Below are 15,000 nucleotides of genomic sequence, written 5' to 3' on the forward strand. Positions count from 1 at the left end.
ATGATGTAGTAGATTATAGGCCTGAACTAGATCAGATAGAAGAAGTGGTATTTTGATGCATATCCGTTTCTTCAAAGCACCACAAACGTTGATATTAACCATTTGCAGAAAATGCGCCTGTTGTGTAAATACGCATGCGCACTCGTAGCGTCAATGAACATAATCAGATTTTTTTATTTTTTATTGTATTATATGTCACATAACACAGAGTGAACAATAATCATGTAATAAAGACAAAATAAAGGATGTTTTTAGCCCCCATTGCTTAGGCCTGTTGAATCACTGCTGTGGACTCTTATCACAGCCAAAAAATACATTCGTTCATCAATTTTTTACCGCTGTTCCTGTTAAGGGTTGCGTGTGACTAGAGCCTATCCCAGTAACTTCGGGCCTTAGGCGGGGCACACCTTGGACAGGGGCCAGCTCGTCGCAGGGCCAACACAGAGACATAGACATTACAGACAGTTCACTCTCACATTCATTCACTAGGGCCAATTTAGAGTCACCAATTTTACCTATCACATGCATGTCTTTGGACGGTGGGAGGAGCCGGAGAACCCGGAGAGAACCCACGGTAACACGGGGAGAACATGCAGACTCCACCCAGAGAGATCATGTGATGTTGGTCTGGCCCGGGAAGCGAACCCATGATCTCCTCATTGGGAGGTGAGAGCTCTAACCGCTCTGTCACCTGCACAGGCGTTTGAAAAAAATACAAATACAAATAAATAAACTGCTGCTACATGATAAACACATTATTTTAATGCACATAATGTAACCTTTTGTTTTAGAAATTGCTACATATCATTGCTATAAATGTAAAAAGTGAAGAAGCAGCTGAGTTCTATCAGTGATGAACGCTGTAACACCCACAATGAGTGCAGAGGAGCTTAGATGTGGTGCACATTTACCAAAGTCTGTAGTTATATTAATCCCCCCTAAAGTGATGTCACACTTTATGAAAGTAACATACCCTGTTATAAGTATCACAGATACATACTACTGTTTACAAGCAGGTTGTAAATCCTACTCTATAATCTTAATGTAAATATTTCACTTCAGTCTGAGTTCACAACAGGTCGGGCTCCACCCACACGATCTTCTTCTGCTCCTCCCACACGACGGTGCGCAGGCGCGTGAGCAGAGAGTTGGAGTCGCACCAGGAGTCCAGGGCCATGCTGTGGTACAGACAGGGCAGTTTGTCCAGAAGAGGCTCCTCACTGCGAGAACAGGCCAAGAGCTGCTCCTCCGAGTGGCCGTGCTTCTGCAGCTTGGACCTGTCAGAAGCAGAAGGGCGTGGTCACAGCTCTAGTATGTCAGAGAACCTGTTCTCCAGCTGCCGGCGCAACAGAGAATCATGACAGCACAATGACATATGGTCACATTTCTGAAGAGGACACAACAAAGAGCCAGGCATATTAGTCAAAATTAAAATAACATTATTCTTTATCGAATTTACTTATGAGGAAATGTAAACGTGTCATCTATTTTGTTCTGTGTTTAGTTCCTGTCATGATTTGGTGATTTGGTGATGCATCAGACGTATAGATGAGTTGTACCTGAGCTTGTGAGCGCTGCGGGCGCTCTGTCCAATGAAGATGATGATGGGGTAAATGTCGGCTCTGTGCAGCCTCCGCACACAGTCCAGACCCAGAGGCAGCACACAGTGAATCCCCTGAGGAACAAATAAAACAACTAATGAACTAAATGGTTAGTCAGAGTAAGAGGGTCTAATGAGAGCCACTGTGGGACGATGGTAGGACTTTGTGCATAAAAGAAACTGCACTTAAGTGTGTGAAGGGAAAGTGAGTTGTGAATGTATCTGCTGCTCTGCTTGGGTTTACTTTGTTATTTAAATTAATATGTTATGTATTTTCTAACCTTAACTCGCACCTATGATTGGGTTAGGCTGGAGTAAAGTGTGGATAAATGAGACACAAAGTAAATGACATAACTGTTAAAAGACCAACTCAATGATTTAACTGATACTGTTTGAAATGGACAAATACTCTGCACCTTCTTCATGATTTTCTCCACGCTCTGGATAGTGTAGTGCGTGTTCTTTGGCAGTTCACACTCCTCCAGGATCTCAGACTTCTGCAGTCGGGCGGCGTGCTCACCCGGGCTCAGCGTCTCTGGAAAACAAACAGTGGAAACAATGACACGGTGGCAGTAAACGCTATGACGTCATGCAAAAGATAAATGTGCTAACAAACCCATACTGTACACGCTGGGTTTATGTACATACTGGGTTATCTAATCTAATATTCTCTTTTTCTCTTTTCCCGTGTTATTGTTGTTGGTCTAAAAATAGCACATACTAGATAAGCGCTTGGAGCCGGGGCCCGTTCCTGTTTTCTTTTATTGCTGATTTAGTTACCGGCAAAGTCATAAAAGGATTAAGAATGTGTTCAGGGGGAGTGAAACATGCTTTTGTTATAGAGTGGAGGTGAATATGACGGAAACACAACAGAAAACATTCAGTGCATTTGAAGCAGTGCCAAGTCTGGTTTCTTTTTCCAAACCAATGGACTAAAATGAGAGGTAAACATAAAAGACAAAAGAGAAACTCAACCAGGACTAAACAAGATAAAACCAGGACTAAAACTGTACAAAACCATCTCAAACCGCACCGTTGTCATAAGCACAGTGTGGAAATACACTGGGCCCCACCAAATGTTGAAGGTTCATTGCTGAGTTCTGCATAAGTTAAGTATTTGACAAAACAGCTACAGTGCATAATCGAACAGGGAGTGAGCGAATCCTGTTCCAGTCCTGTTCTAGTCCTGTTCTAGTCCTGTTCTAGTCCTGTTCTAGTCCTGTTCCAGTCCTGTTCCAGTCCTGTTCCAGTCCTGTTCCAGTCCTGTTCCAGTCCTGTTCCAGTCCTGTTCTAGTCCTGTTCTAGTCCTGTTCCAGTCCTGTTCCAGTCCTGTTCCAGTCCTGTTCCAGTCCTGTTCTAGTCCTGTTCTAGTCCTGTTCCAGTCCTGTTCCAGTCCTGTTCTAGTCCTGTTCTAGTCCTGTTCCAGTCCTGTTCTAGTCCTGTTCTAGTCCTGTTCTAGTCCTGTTCTAGTCCTGTTCCAGTCCTGTTCCAGTCCTGTTCTAGTCCTGTTCTAGTCCTGTTCTAGTCCTGTTCTAGTCCTGTTCCAGTCCTGTTCTAGTCCTGTTCTAGTCCTGTTCCAGTCCTGTTCTAGTCCTGTTCTAGTCCTGTTCTAGTCCTGTTCTAGTCCTGTTCCAGTCCTGTTCCAGTCCTGTTCTAGTCCTGTTCTAGTCCTGTTCCAGTCCTGATCCAGTCCTGTTCTAGTCCTGTTCCAGTCCTGTTCTAGTCCTGTTCTAGTCCTGTTCTAGTCCTGTTCTAGTCCTGTTCTAGTCCTGTTCCAGTCCTGTTCTAGTCCTGTTCTAGTCCTGTTCTAGTCCTGTTCTAGTCCTGTTCCAGTCCTGTTCTAGTCCTGTTCTAGTCCTGTTCTAGTCCTGTTCTAGTCCTGTTCCAGTCCTGTTCTAGTCCTGTTCCAGTCCTGTTACGGTCCTGATCCGGTCCTGATCCGGTCCTGTTCTAGTCCTGTTCCAGTCCTGTTCTAGTCCTGTTCTAGTCCTGTTCTAGTCCTGTTCTAGTCCTGTTCTAGTCCTGTTCCAGTCCTGTTCTAGTCCTGTTCCAGTCCTGTTCTAGTCCTGTCCTGTTCTAGTCCTGTTCTAGTCCTGTTCTAGTCCTGTTCTAGTCCTGTTCTAGTCCTGTTCCAGTCCTGTTCTAGTCCTGTTCTAGTCCTGTTACAGTCCTGTTCCAGTCCTGTTCTAGTCCTGTTCCAGTCCTGTTCCAGTCCTGTTCTAGTCCTGTTCCAGTCCTGTTCTAGTCCTGTTCCAGTCCTGTTCCAGTCCTGTTCTAGTCCTGTTCTAGTCCTGTTCCAGTCCTGATCCAGTCCTGTTCTAGTCCTGTTCCAGTCCTGTTCTAGTCCTGTTCCAGTCCTGTTCTAGTCCTGTTCTAGTCCTGTTCCAGTCCTGTTCTAGTCCTGTTCTAGTCCTGTTCCAGTCCTGTTCCAGTCCTGTTCTAGTCCTGTTCCAGTCCTGTTCCAGTCCTGATCCGGTCCTGATCCGGTCCTGATCCGGTCCTGTTCTAGTCCTGTTCTAGTCCTGTTCTAGTCCTGTTCCAGTCCTGTTACAGTCCTGATCCGGTCCTGATCCGGTCCTGTTCTAGTCCTGTTACAGTCCTGATCCAGTCCTGATCCGGTCCTGTTCTAGTCCTGTTCCAGTCCTGTTCTAGTCCTGTTCTAGTCCTGTTCTAGTCCTGTTCTAGTCCTGTTCTAGTCCTGTTCCAGTCCTGATCCAGTCCTGTTCTAGTCCTGTTCTAGTCCTGTTCTAGTCCTGTTCTAGTCCTGTTCTAGTCCTGTTCTAGTCCTGTTCTAGTCCTGTTCCAGTCCTGTTCCAGTCCTGTTCCAGTCCTGTTCTAGTCCTGTTCTAGTCCTGTTCTAGTCCTGTTCTAGTCCTGTTCCAGTCCTGTTCCAGTCCTGTTCCAGTCCTGTTCTAGTCCTGTTCCAGTCCTGTTCTAGTCCTGTTCTAGTCCTGTTCTAGTCCTGTTCTAGTCCTGTTCTAGTCCTGTTCCAGTCCTGATCCAGTCCTGTTCTAGTCCTGTTCTAGTCCTGTTCTAGTCCTGTTCTAGTCCTGTTCTAGTCCTGTTCTAGTCCTGTTCTAGTCCTGTTCCAGTCCTGTTCTAGTCCTGTTCCAGTCCTGTTCTAGTCCTGTTCCAGTCCTGTTCTAGTCCTGTTCTAGTCCTGTTCCAGTCCTGTTCTAGTCCTGTTCCAGTCCTGTTCCAGTCCTGTTCTAGTCCTGTTCTTGTCCTGTTCTAGTCCTGTTCCAGTCCTGTTCTAGTCCTGTTCCAGTCCTGTTCCAGTCCTGTTCCAGTCCTGTTCTAGTCCTGTTCTAGTCCTGTTCTAGTCCTGTTCTAGTCCTGTTCCAGTCCTGTTCCAGTCCTGTTCCAGTCCTGTTCTAGTCCTGTTCTAGTCCTGTTCTAGTCCTGTTCCAGTCCTGTTCTAGTCCTGTTCCAGTCCTGTTCTAGTCCTGTTCTAGCCCTGTTCCAGTCCTGTTCCAGTCCTGTTCCAGTCCTGTTCTAGTCCTGTTCTAGTCCTGTTCCAGTCCTTTTCTAGTCCTGTTCTAGCCCTGTTCCAGTCCTGTTCCAGCCCTGTTCCAGTCCTGTTCTAGTCCTGTTCCAGTCCTGTTCTAGTCCTGTTCTAGTCCTGTTCTAGTCCTGTTCTAGTCCTGTTCTAGTCCTGTTCTAGTCCTGTTCCAGTCCTGTTCTAGTCCTGTTCCAGTCCTGTTCTAGTCCTGTTCTAGTCCTGTTCCAGTCCTGTTCCAGTCCTGTTCTAGTCCTGTTCTAGTCCTGTTCCAGTCCTGTTCTAGTCCTGTTCTAGTCCTGTTCCAGTCCTGTTCTAGTCCTGTTCCAGTCCTGTTCCAGTCCTGTTCTAGTCCTGTTACAGTCCTGATCCGGTCCTGATCCGGTCCTGTTCTAGTCCTGTTCCAGTCCTGTTCTAGTCCTGTTCTGGTCCTGTTAAAGTCCTGGTCTGGTCCTGTTCCGGTTCTGGTCTGGTCCTGGTCTAGTTTAAGTTTAGTCCCAATGATGTGGTGTGTGCAAGTGAGAACGCTCCCTAAAAACAGATTAAAACGTATTTAATCCACAAAGTTTGTGGGACTAAAAGAGCCTCAAAGCTGCTTCTAAATGAAACATTATTAGTGAAGGGTCTTTACTCGTGCCTGTCTCTGATCTTCATGTCATGTCCTACAGTCTTACCAGGCTCCAGAAGCTGAAATCCCTCCCATCCCACCAGCTTCTTATCCAGGACACGGCCCAGAATGGAGGGCAGGAGGAGGATAGGTCTGCACACCGGTGGGAAGTGTGGGGTGACCAGAGTGTAGGGCATGAGAGTAACACAACCTTTGGACGTAATGTCACCTGAGAGAAGAGAAAATATATGTTAGGTTTGCCAAAACAAAGTATTTTATGCGTTTAATATTTGATCCCATACCAGACTCTGGGCTCCCGTCCTTTTCAAAGCTGACCCACAGCGGATTCCTCCCCTGTCGCCCAGTGCTGACGATTCTGACGCTTTGTTTCTGAGGCGCTGCACGACTGCTCTACAAAACCAAGAGGAAGGATTCAACATTTGCAGAGGAATGATATTGATTCAAGATCTTACCTTTTGAGACTTGGTTTGGAAATTCATATCCTCAAGTGCTCGGATCAGAAGTCCTTGTGCTCTGTATGAGCCAAGAAGACGTTCAGATTAAATCATGAAATGTTGTTTTATTATGTGTTCACAGAAATAACAACGGAGCTGAACATTGGGCTGGATTTATTTGGTTCCAGAAGTAGAATTCTCGTCAGGTTTTCTCATAGACTTTGAACAGTTTTATTCTTTTTTATGTTTACCGTATTTTCCAGACTATAAGTTGCACCAGCCAAAAAATGCATAATAGAGAAGAAAAAAACATCTATAAGTTGCACTGGAGTATGAAATGCTATTACAAGTGTGAAAATAACAAATAATATCACATATAAGTCGCTCCGGAGTATAAGTATATAAGTATAAATATAAGTATAAGTCGCACCCCGGCCAAAACTATGAAAAAAGGTGCTATTTATAGTCCGGAAAATACGGTACTATAATTGCGTTAGGAACATACAGCATTTGTGCCATTGAAGTCTTCATATTTGGAATTTTGAGAAAAGTCTGCGTGATGTTGAACCAGTATTTTCCATAACCAGAATGTCCTGTATTGAGCTCCACCAACCTTAAGTAGTTCGGGACGGTCCCGCTCTGGAGGTGCAGCAGCTGACAGGGGTGCACCTGACTGGCCTGCCAGGAGTCGGGGGCGCCACTCGGCCACGTGTTTGTGACGTGGATGATGTCGTTGCAGGACACGGCCAGAGTCCCGCAGCAGCTGGAGGACAGGGACATGTTGACCCGCACGTAGAAGGAGTCTCCAGAGGACACCGCACCGCTCTGGAGCTGCTGCACTAAGGCCTGATAATCTGAACAACAGAGCGCTTTATTAGTCGTTAAGTTCACTCGTAGTCATTAGCCGCTAAATCTTAAAACAATATTTAAACAATGCATACATGGAAAATACTAAGGTGATTTATAGTTTCTACATTGTCATTCCTCGCTGTGTGTTCTCTTTTACTAAATCAACTTTGCTTTTTGCATAGTTTTTACATTGTTGTTTGCACCAAAATAACATATAATTGATCTCTCTAATCATATAATTAACGTACAAGTCAACCATTGTGATTCATGACAACTGGAAACATATCAGTCATACAATTCCAGCGCTTGTTTGAAAAAGCCTGTGTGAACATACATTTTGTTAGAATTGAATTGTGGTTTGATTGCATTTTATGTCACTGTAGTAAAAATGATCCTTCTGTTGTCGCGTTAGTGCCAGATGCTACGCTAAGACTTTATTTACAGAGCACATTTCACAGATAAAAATGATTTAAAAGGTGAAAAGTAAGTGGAGGGTGGTACCATCTGGCCTGGGCCGCAGAGAGAGGTGACAGAAGCCTGTGACTTGACCCAGGGCCCAAACCGCCTCCTCTAAAGTGGAATCCTCCAGAACCATTCTCAGGGCCTTCTCTCGCTGCTCATACTGCACCTTCAAAACCATAAGGGATGTTTAGAAACTGCACACTAATCATCTCCATCGCCGTTGACTGAAGTTATTTTCTTTGGACACTTTTATGCCTTAAGTATTTCACTGTTTTTTAAATAAATAAAAACAGAAAATTCACAAATATTGAATTTATATTTTTGGTCTGGGATTAGATCTACAACTTGGAATATTAATCTTGTGGCTAAACTATTTGTGTTTAAGGTGAGACAGAAATCTTAAATCTAACACTCACAAATCTTAAATTTCCCCTGAATTTTACTCAAAAAAATGTAAGAAAAACATTAATTTAGAAGCATTTTGTACGTTAAAAAAAGGACAAAATTGCACGTATTTGGGATATTTAAATCTGAAAAAATTGCCAGAGCCAGGTATAAATGTATGGGTTCATTTTGTTGACATATTAGGTACAAATAAATTTACAGAAGGTATTTTGAATATATTATTTTGTTTTTGAGTTAGCCTGAAAATTCAAATTTTGTCGTTGTTAACAATCAACAAATAATAACTAACCACAACCGAATCAATATACAACAAATAAATACACAACTATCTGAACATTGTGGCAGTTTTTGTTTCATGTTAATAGACCCAGTAAATACAGAGATTTTACAGCAAATTCCACCACAGAATTGTCTTCCCTTAATTTGATGCTTTATAAAGTTGCTGAACCTGAGCACGTACCTCCACAATCTGTGCTCCAGGGCTGATCCCGACCATCTGAGCGGCGCTGCCCTCGCTCAGCTCGTGCACAAACACTCCGGTCTTGTTCCCGCCGACCACAGAGAGCTGCTTGAGCAGAGTCTCTCCCTGGAAGGAGATGGTCAGCACGCGGCCGTTGATGCGAATGGCTTTGGGACGAGAGCGCATGAGGAAAGGAGGAACCGACGTCTGAGAGAGGCTGGGAACAAAAGAGACACGTTTAGCCACGGTGTTTTGTACAGTGCATTCATTTATTTTATTGTGTGATATGTTATGTGGTGAGCAGATGGTACGATAGACAGGAGGGCGTCGACATGCAGTGGATATGGAGAGAATATGTGGAGCGAGAGGGACTTCAACCCAGTCATTGTTTTAAAAACAAGATTTTCAACCGTTAGGGTTGTTCTTTGTCAATACCGACTTTTTTTGAATTATTATTATCATTATCATCATCATAATTATTATCATTATCATTATTATCATTATCAATATTATTATCATTATCATTATCATCATTATTATCATTATCATCATTATCTTTATCATTATTATCATTATCATCATTATCATCATTATCATTATCATCATTATCTTTATTATCATTATTATTATTATTATTATCATTATTATGTTTTTAATATAATGATGAAGTGTTTCTTTAATTTATAAAAAGACTAAACAGGACAAAGCAAAACAAAAAAGTCAGGTAGACATAAATAAACTGGACTAAAGACATGGCCAGAAGAATGTTCCAGATGTATCCATTTACTGTGTCTACGGCTAGAGTTTTGAGGCCCCCAAAATATAGCTCTGAAATCAGGTTTTAATGTCATATTTTATGGTAAAATGTGTGGTGTGGATTGATGTTTAGTAACATTTCAAACTTGATTCCAGTACTAAAGAAAAGGCGTGGCAGTCCGATACGCAGCAGTAGCCGGAAAGGCCATTGGTCTGGGTTTTTATTTTGACTACACTTTGTTTTCATTGGCATTAAGAGAGTCAATGCGGCTCCACCTTGTCTAATACACGCATGCTGCTGTTATGGTAGCAACAGCGCCAGTAACCGCAGAAGATAATGATCTAACCTTGTTTTGTGTGTTTGCAGCTCAGTGATTTAAACTGCCATACCTGTCTCTGCTGGTGCCATCCTGAGTGGCATTCCTGCACATCTCTTCGGCAGCTAAATAACACAAACCCTGTTTAATCATTTGGCAACACACGGGGGATTTACAGATTAATGTTGGACTTTAAAATGTGGCCAAGTTTCAACTACTTTCAGAAGCTAAAAATGGACTTGGCAATAAGAAAAGTGACTCATGCTTAAACAAACAAAATAATGAGGAGGGAAACAAAATGGATACTTTCATATCTCACAACAATCTGGTTTGGTAAATGTATTCCTTCAAAAACACACAGTCTCTCTATCATATACTTACTGAGAGGCAGAAAGACAAAGTCGTCCGAAAGAGAATCAGTTTCAGCAGCTTCTTCACTACAAGGAGAGAAAAGAAAGGTTATTGTATGTTTAAACACAGAAGTTAGATAGACAAGACCCGTTGGCGTATTTTGGGAACTACTACTACTACAGCTAGTTTGATTATGTAATGGCAGAGCGACTGGCGTACTAAAGGTAAAGTAAAGATGTGGAGAACAACCTGCAGTGTCTGTAAAGAGTTTTCTCCCGCCGCCGAAGAGACTCTGGACACGGAGGTTCAGCTTGTCGAGAGCGGACGCTGCACATTACGAGGTCTTCACCCTTCAAACGCATGAACACAGATCGTTACACAACAGATCACCTAAGAAATCCTGGGGTGCGTTCAATGGCCCCACAATGACCGGTTCAAGCTAGCTTTCCCGTACCTCAGAGATGGGAGAGCTCATAGACATGGGATTCACTGCGTCCATGCGCCGAAGTTTGCGTCGAGCTGAGATGGGTGACTCTTCACAACAGGTCACGGGACTTTTCCAGCTGCTATCCAAGTCCTGGATACAAATAATATGTTAAATGTTTTTTATAAAAAAGGCAGTAAAGGAGACAAAAATTGATTCAAGCTAAAGTTTTGAAGTACCCATTTACAAATGTACTTTAAGACACATTTTGAGAAGTGCTAGAGCGTTTCATGTGCTGCTGTTTGGTCAACGGTGGCAGTTTGAATCAATTACTGTGAATATTTTGAAATATATTTTTGTTTGCTCAAAGCCAGTACTTGAACTCTAAACTCTAAAGATATGAGTTGTTTTCTGTGGACAGAATGGACATGGCATACATCAGAGCTCTGTCTCCTCTCCCTGGAGCCGTGCACGGCCTTCAGGCTGAACAGTCTCTCCTGCAGCTCCACCAGATTAGACCTGAGGCAGTCCTTCTCCGTCAGGATACGGGTGATCATGGCCTGGGCCTCGTCTCGCGACTGGTAAGCCTGCAAGCACAAAAACGGAGATCAAAATACTAATTGTCAGCTAAGTGATATCTGTGCAATACACACATATATATATATATATATATATATATATATATATATATACACATTTTCTTCCACTTCAGTTGCCTCAGTTCCAGTTTTTTGGAAGTGTCTATAACTACAGTCGTGTGTGTGTAGAGGAAATCCCATGACTTTGAAAAGGGCAAATCTGCTCGCCACAAAGACTCAACATAAAAAGAGGATCTGGGATCTCTTTCCGGCAGCGCCAAACATAGTAACTGAAGAAAGTCACTGACTGTCTATGTTTTACACTAGACAAAAAACATACAAACTAAATCTCACCTTGACTTTAGTCTCACAATCCAGACTTAAATATACAACACAGATAATAAATTCTTGAAAAGCATGAAAACATTGACATTTGTACTGTTAATCTTATAAACATCTCAAATTGTAACTTAACTAGAATCTGTGGGAGAGTTAATGCCAGCAATGAAGAGTTAATCCTTCATTACACATTTACACATTAGCTTAATCGCATTCTTTGGAGTTTCAGAAATGCTAAAACTAGTGTCCCAGAATAGCTCAAGATGATACTTCCTCAAACGTCACATGCTCATCCAAAAGTCGCCTTATTGTGCTCAACTGTTCAACTAGGGAGGATTTACATGTAAGTAAATACTGCAGATTAGCCCTTTTCAACGTCATGGAATTTCCTCTACACACACACACACACACACACACACTCACACACACACACACACACACTCACACACACACACACACACTCACACAGACACACACACACACAGACACACACACACACACACAGACACACACACACACAGACACACACACACACACACACACTCACACAGACACACACACACACACAGACACACACACACACACACAGACACACACACACACAGACACACACACACACACACACACTCACACAGACACACACACACACAGACACACACACACACACACACACTCACACAGACACACACACACACAGACACACACACACACACACACACACACACACACACTCACACAGACACACACACACACAGACACACACACACACACACACACACAAAGACATGCGTGACAGTAAACTAGAGGGGAAAACAGGTGTATTCCACAGTGAAGCTCAGGGGAAAGTGTGACCTGATGTCGCTCCTCCTGCAGCTCCCTCGTCTGCTCCTGGATGACCGTGGCCTTCTGCTCGTGCATGGAGCAGTCCAGGCTCAGCTGCTGCACCTGCACGTTCAGACACTCCTTCTGCTCCAGCAGCTGTGGACGGACAACACGGGCAGAGGGCGTCAGGCGTCTTTAGAAAATCAGGTCTAAATCATGTCATGAAAAGGTTCTATGTCTGCAGAAGAAGACTGTACCAACAATGCACATTAAGAAGCTTCAATATATTCATATTATTAGTTATTTAGTCAAAAGATTGCATTACTAAAACTATTTATCTTGATAAAATATGTTGGCCAAATCCTATGATTAAAACCTGTTGGCAATATACTGAGAGGAAGTAGGTCTCTCATAAAGTAAGTCATTATGTCCTGATTGAACGACTGCACTTAAGTCTTGTTTAAAAATGCACTTTTATTCACTGGCATTTAACCCGGCATGAGAATTGTGTGGTCCTCTGACCGTCTTTTATAATTTTGTATAATTTATATCATTTTTTATTCGTTTTCATTTGGTTTGTATGTATTTATTTATGTATGTTTTATTCTTATTTTGCGGTTGGTAAAATGAGCTATACACATAAAGTTGGATTGGACTGAATACGACACAGCTTAAGACAAATCTGACTTATAAATGTAGAACAAGAGCAAGTTACATCCACCATTGTTAAAGGTGCATTATGTAACTTTTCTGTTCGAGGCTCGTCTGCTTTAAAGATATTATTGCTTTACCTCAAATGTTCCACAGTTTGGCAAACAAACATATTCATTTTACATTTATTTTATGGCGGTTGTTGTTATTGCTAAAAATACTGCTCTCTTACTATAAGCGGGTCAGAGAAGTTACAGTTACAGAGTGCATCTTTAACATACGACAAACCACCGTAAAAGTCATATATATATAACGCTAGAGCGAACCGTTTGCTTGTCTCGGTGCAGCTGCTCGTTCTCCTCTCTGTAGCTCTGAAGCTGCTCGGCCAGTTCCACCTGACTCCCGATGGCTTCAGCCAAGTCCTGGGCCAAGATGTCGTTACGGGCCTGACAACAACAATCACCACATGAACAACACTCACAAAGCCACGATACTAACAATATTCATCTGTCTCATGCGTCCTCACTGGGTCTAGTTTCACGGCCTTGTCCAGCTGACAGCGCAGGCTCCGGACCTCCTCCTGCAGTTGGGGGGTGTTTAACGACGACATGCACTTTAAAGAGCACCTCTTCTGGTATTCATTCTCAGTCTGGGCTTTCTGCAGCTCTGTCTGAAGCTGGTACATCTGCGACAACATGAGGAGAGGTTTTTGTGAGTGAAATCCACACCACAGTGGGCTGAGTGTTCATGTCATGAGAGCTACTAACTACTAAAGAACTTGATGTTAATGATGATTTTCCAGAGACGCATTGAAATTGTTGTATGTACTGCATTGTATTTTCCTCGTGGGATTGCATCTTTGTGTTTACTGCGGGGAGGAGTATGTGCATATTGTCTATAGAAACTCTACCTGCAGCGTGAGTTCATGGAGGCGCATGTTGAGAGCGGACTTCTCCTCGATGGCGGCGGTGTAGCGCACGTAGAAATCGCACTTTTCGTCTTTCATTTTGGTGATCTCTCGCTGCAAGGTCCGGATCTGACGCTGCATGCGCTCGTTTTCGATCTGGAGGTACCGGGTTTTCTCCTCGTGCTCCAGGATCTGGCTGATCTCGGCCTCCAGGGAGGTGCAGCGCGCGGTCATGCGGCTGGCCTCCGAGCGCGCCTCCTGCAGCTCCTTCTGCATCCCGGTCACGGCCCGGACCAGGTACTCCGTCAGCTCGGAGTACTTGATCAGACCTGTGTATATATATATATAACAACTTCATCAGACATGTTTTGTTCTACAGTACAACTACACATAGGAATACAATCATCTGCAACTCAGAAATGTATGTCATATAGTTTCAAAAAGTGGAAATTATGGCTGCAATATTAATAAAAAACTTATCCAAACACTTGGAATAGATGCATTTAGCAGATCATGTTTCCAAAAATCACTTAGTCCCTTTAGAAAAAGCTACATTACTGAGTTTGTGAGACATTAAGTACAGAAAGACAAAGGGCAGCAGCATCATTTAAAATCTATTAAGAGTGTTTTTTTTAAACTTCCTATAAGTTATCTGTCCTTCCCTCTGTATCTACTGCGTTGTAACACCAACATTTCCCCATGTGTGGACAATAAAGGCTTATCTTATCTTATCTTATCTTATAATAAAGGTTATGCAGATGACTTCACGCATTCTGAATTTTAGCAGTGAGTGACATTTTCCCCTGTAGGAGTTCAAAACACGTAAAACGATAAAAAGCTATGGACCATTACAAATATATAAACGGCTACAACTCTAAATGGTAAATATCTGTTAAATATCTAATGTTTGTGAAGTCGTAAACGGACAAACAATAGGAAATGAATTGTTGTGAGGCAAGTGGAAGTGTCCTTTATCTCCCCCTGCCGTTAGCAAACAACTACATCTACAACAGAGAAACTTCCGGTTTGTTGGTAGTGTTGAAAGTGTTAAAGTCTTTAAAACGAGCAGCAGAGAGGAAAGAGACGGACCACTGAAGCGGGACGGCTCGATGCTGGCTTTGCGCCCCGTCACTTGGGTGTAGAGCGTGGGATAGTGGATCATCAGACTGTCCAGCAGCGCCACTGCTCCATTCCGGCCTTGGGTCCGCAGCAGGTCCAGCATGTAGCCTGGATAAAGGACATCACTATTACTACTACAGTAAGAGTATATACTTGACTCAGGTGCAGTAAGAGGAGTGTTTACCGCCAGCAAACATCAAACGAAGGAGGAAAAATTAGGTTTTTTTTACATAAAGTAGCAGTTATACTTATGTGGCAGTTATACTTATGTGGCAGTTATACTTATGTACTAAACTAGACAAGGGCTTATATGTGATTCTAAGTTGTTCTGCACGTCTCCAGTCCGTCTACGTCTGTTTAGTTTCAGCCACATGAAATTGTTCTGGGACATAGTTGAAC

At 43.0% G+C, this 15,000-nt stretch overlaps 1 protein-coding gene across 1 annotated transcript in view; it reads right to left on the minus strand.

Moving 5' to 3' along the window:
• Positions 1–740: 740 nt before the first annotated feature.
• card14 (caspase recruitment domain family, member 14) overlaps positions 741–15,000 on the minus strand; it is a 15,636-nt gene continuing 1,376 nt past the window's right edge. The window contains exons 2-20 of the mRNA XM_072463418.1: positions 14,572–14,709; positions 13,486–13,811; positions 13,102–13,260; positions 12,902–13,021; positions 11,955–12,080; positions 10,623–10,772; positions 10,216–10,338; positions 10,011–10,111; positions 9,792–9,847; positions 9,484–9,535; positions 8,338–8,554; positions 7,512–7,638; positions 6,775–7,015; positions 6,180–6,240; positions 6,009–6,117; positions 5,774–5,935; positions 2,017–2,135; positions 1,560–1,675; positions 741–1,277 (exon numbers count right to left, since the gene is read on the minus strand). Coding sequence (XP_072319519.1) covers positions 1,070–1,277; positions 1,560–1,675; positions 2,017–2,135; positions 5,774–5,935; positions 6,009–6,117; positions 6,180–6,240; positions 6,775–7,015; positions 7,512–7,638; positions 8,338–8,554; positions 9,484–9,535; positions 9,792–9,847; positions 10,011–10,111; positions 10,216–10,338; positions 10,623–10,772; positions 11,955–12,080; positions 12,902–13,021; positions 13,102–13,260; positions 13,486–13,811; positions 14,572–14,709 — 2,711 coding nt within the window. The 3' untranslated portion in view covers positions 741–1,069. The remainder of the gene's footprint in view (positions 1,278–1,559; positions 1,676–2,016; positions 2,136–5,773; positions 5,936–6,008; positions 6,118–6,179; positions 6,241–6,774; positions 7,016–7,511; positions 7,639–8,337; positions 8,555–9,483; positions 9,536–9,791; positions 9,848–10,010; positions 10,112–10,215; positions 10,339–10,622; positions 10,773–11,954; positions 12,081–12,901; positions 13,022–13,101; positions 13,261–13,485; positions 13,812–14,571; positions 14,710–15,000) is intronic.

Source organism: Eucyclogobius newberryi, unplaced genomic scaffold (genome assembly GCF_026437365.1).
Source record: "Eucyclogobius newberryi isolate DKJ021-1_F unplaced genomic scaffold, fEucNew1.0.hap1 SCAF_4, whole genome shotgun sequence".
In the NCBI taxonomy this organism is placed as follows: domain Eukaryota; kingdom Metazoa; phylum Chordata; class Actinopteri; order Gobiiformes; family Gobiidae; genus Eucyclogobius; species Eucyclogobius newberryi.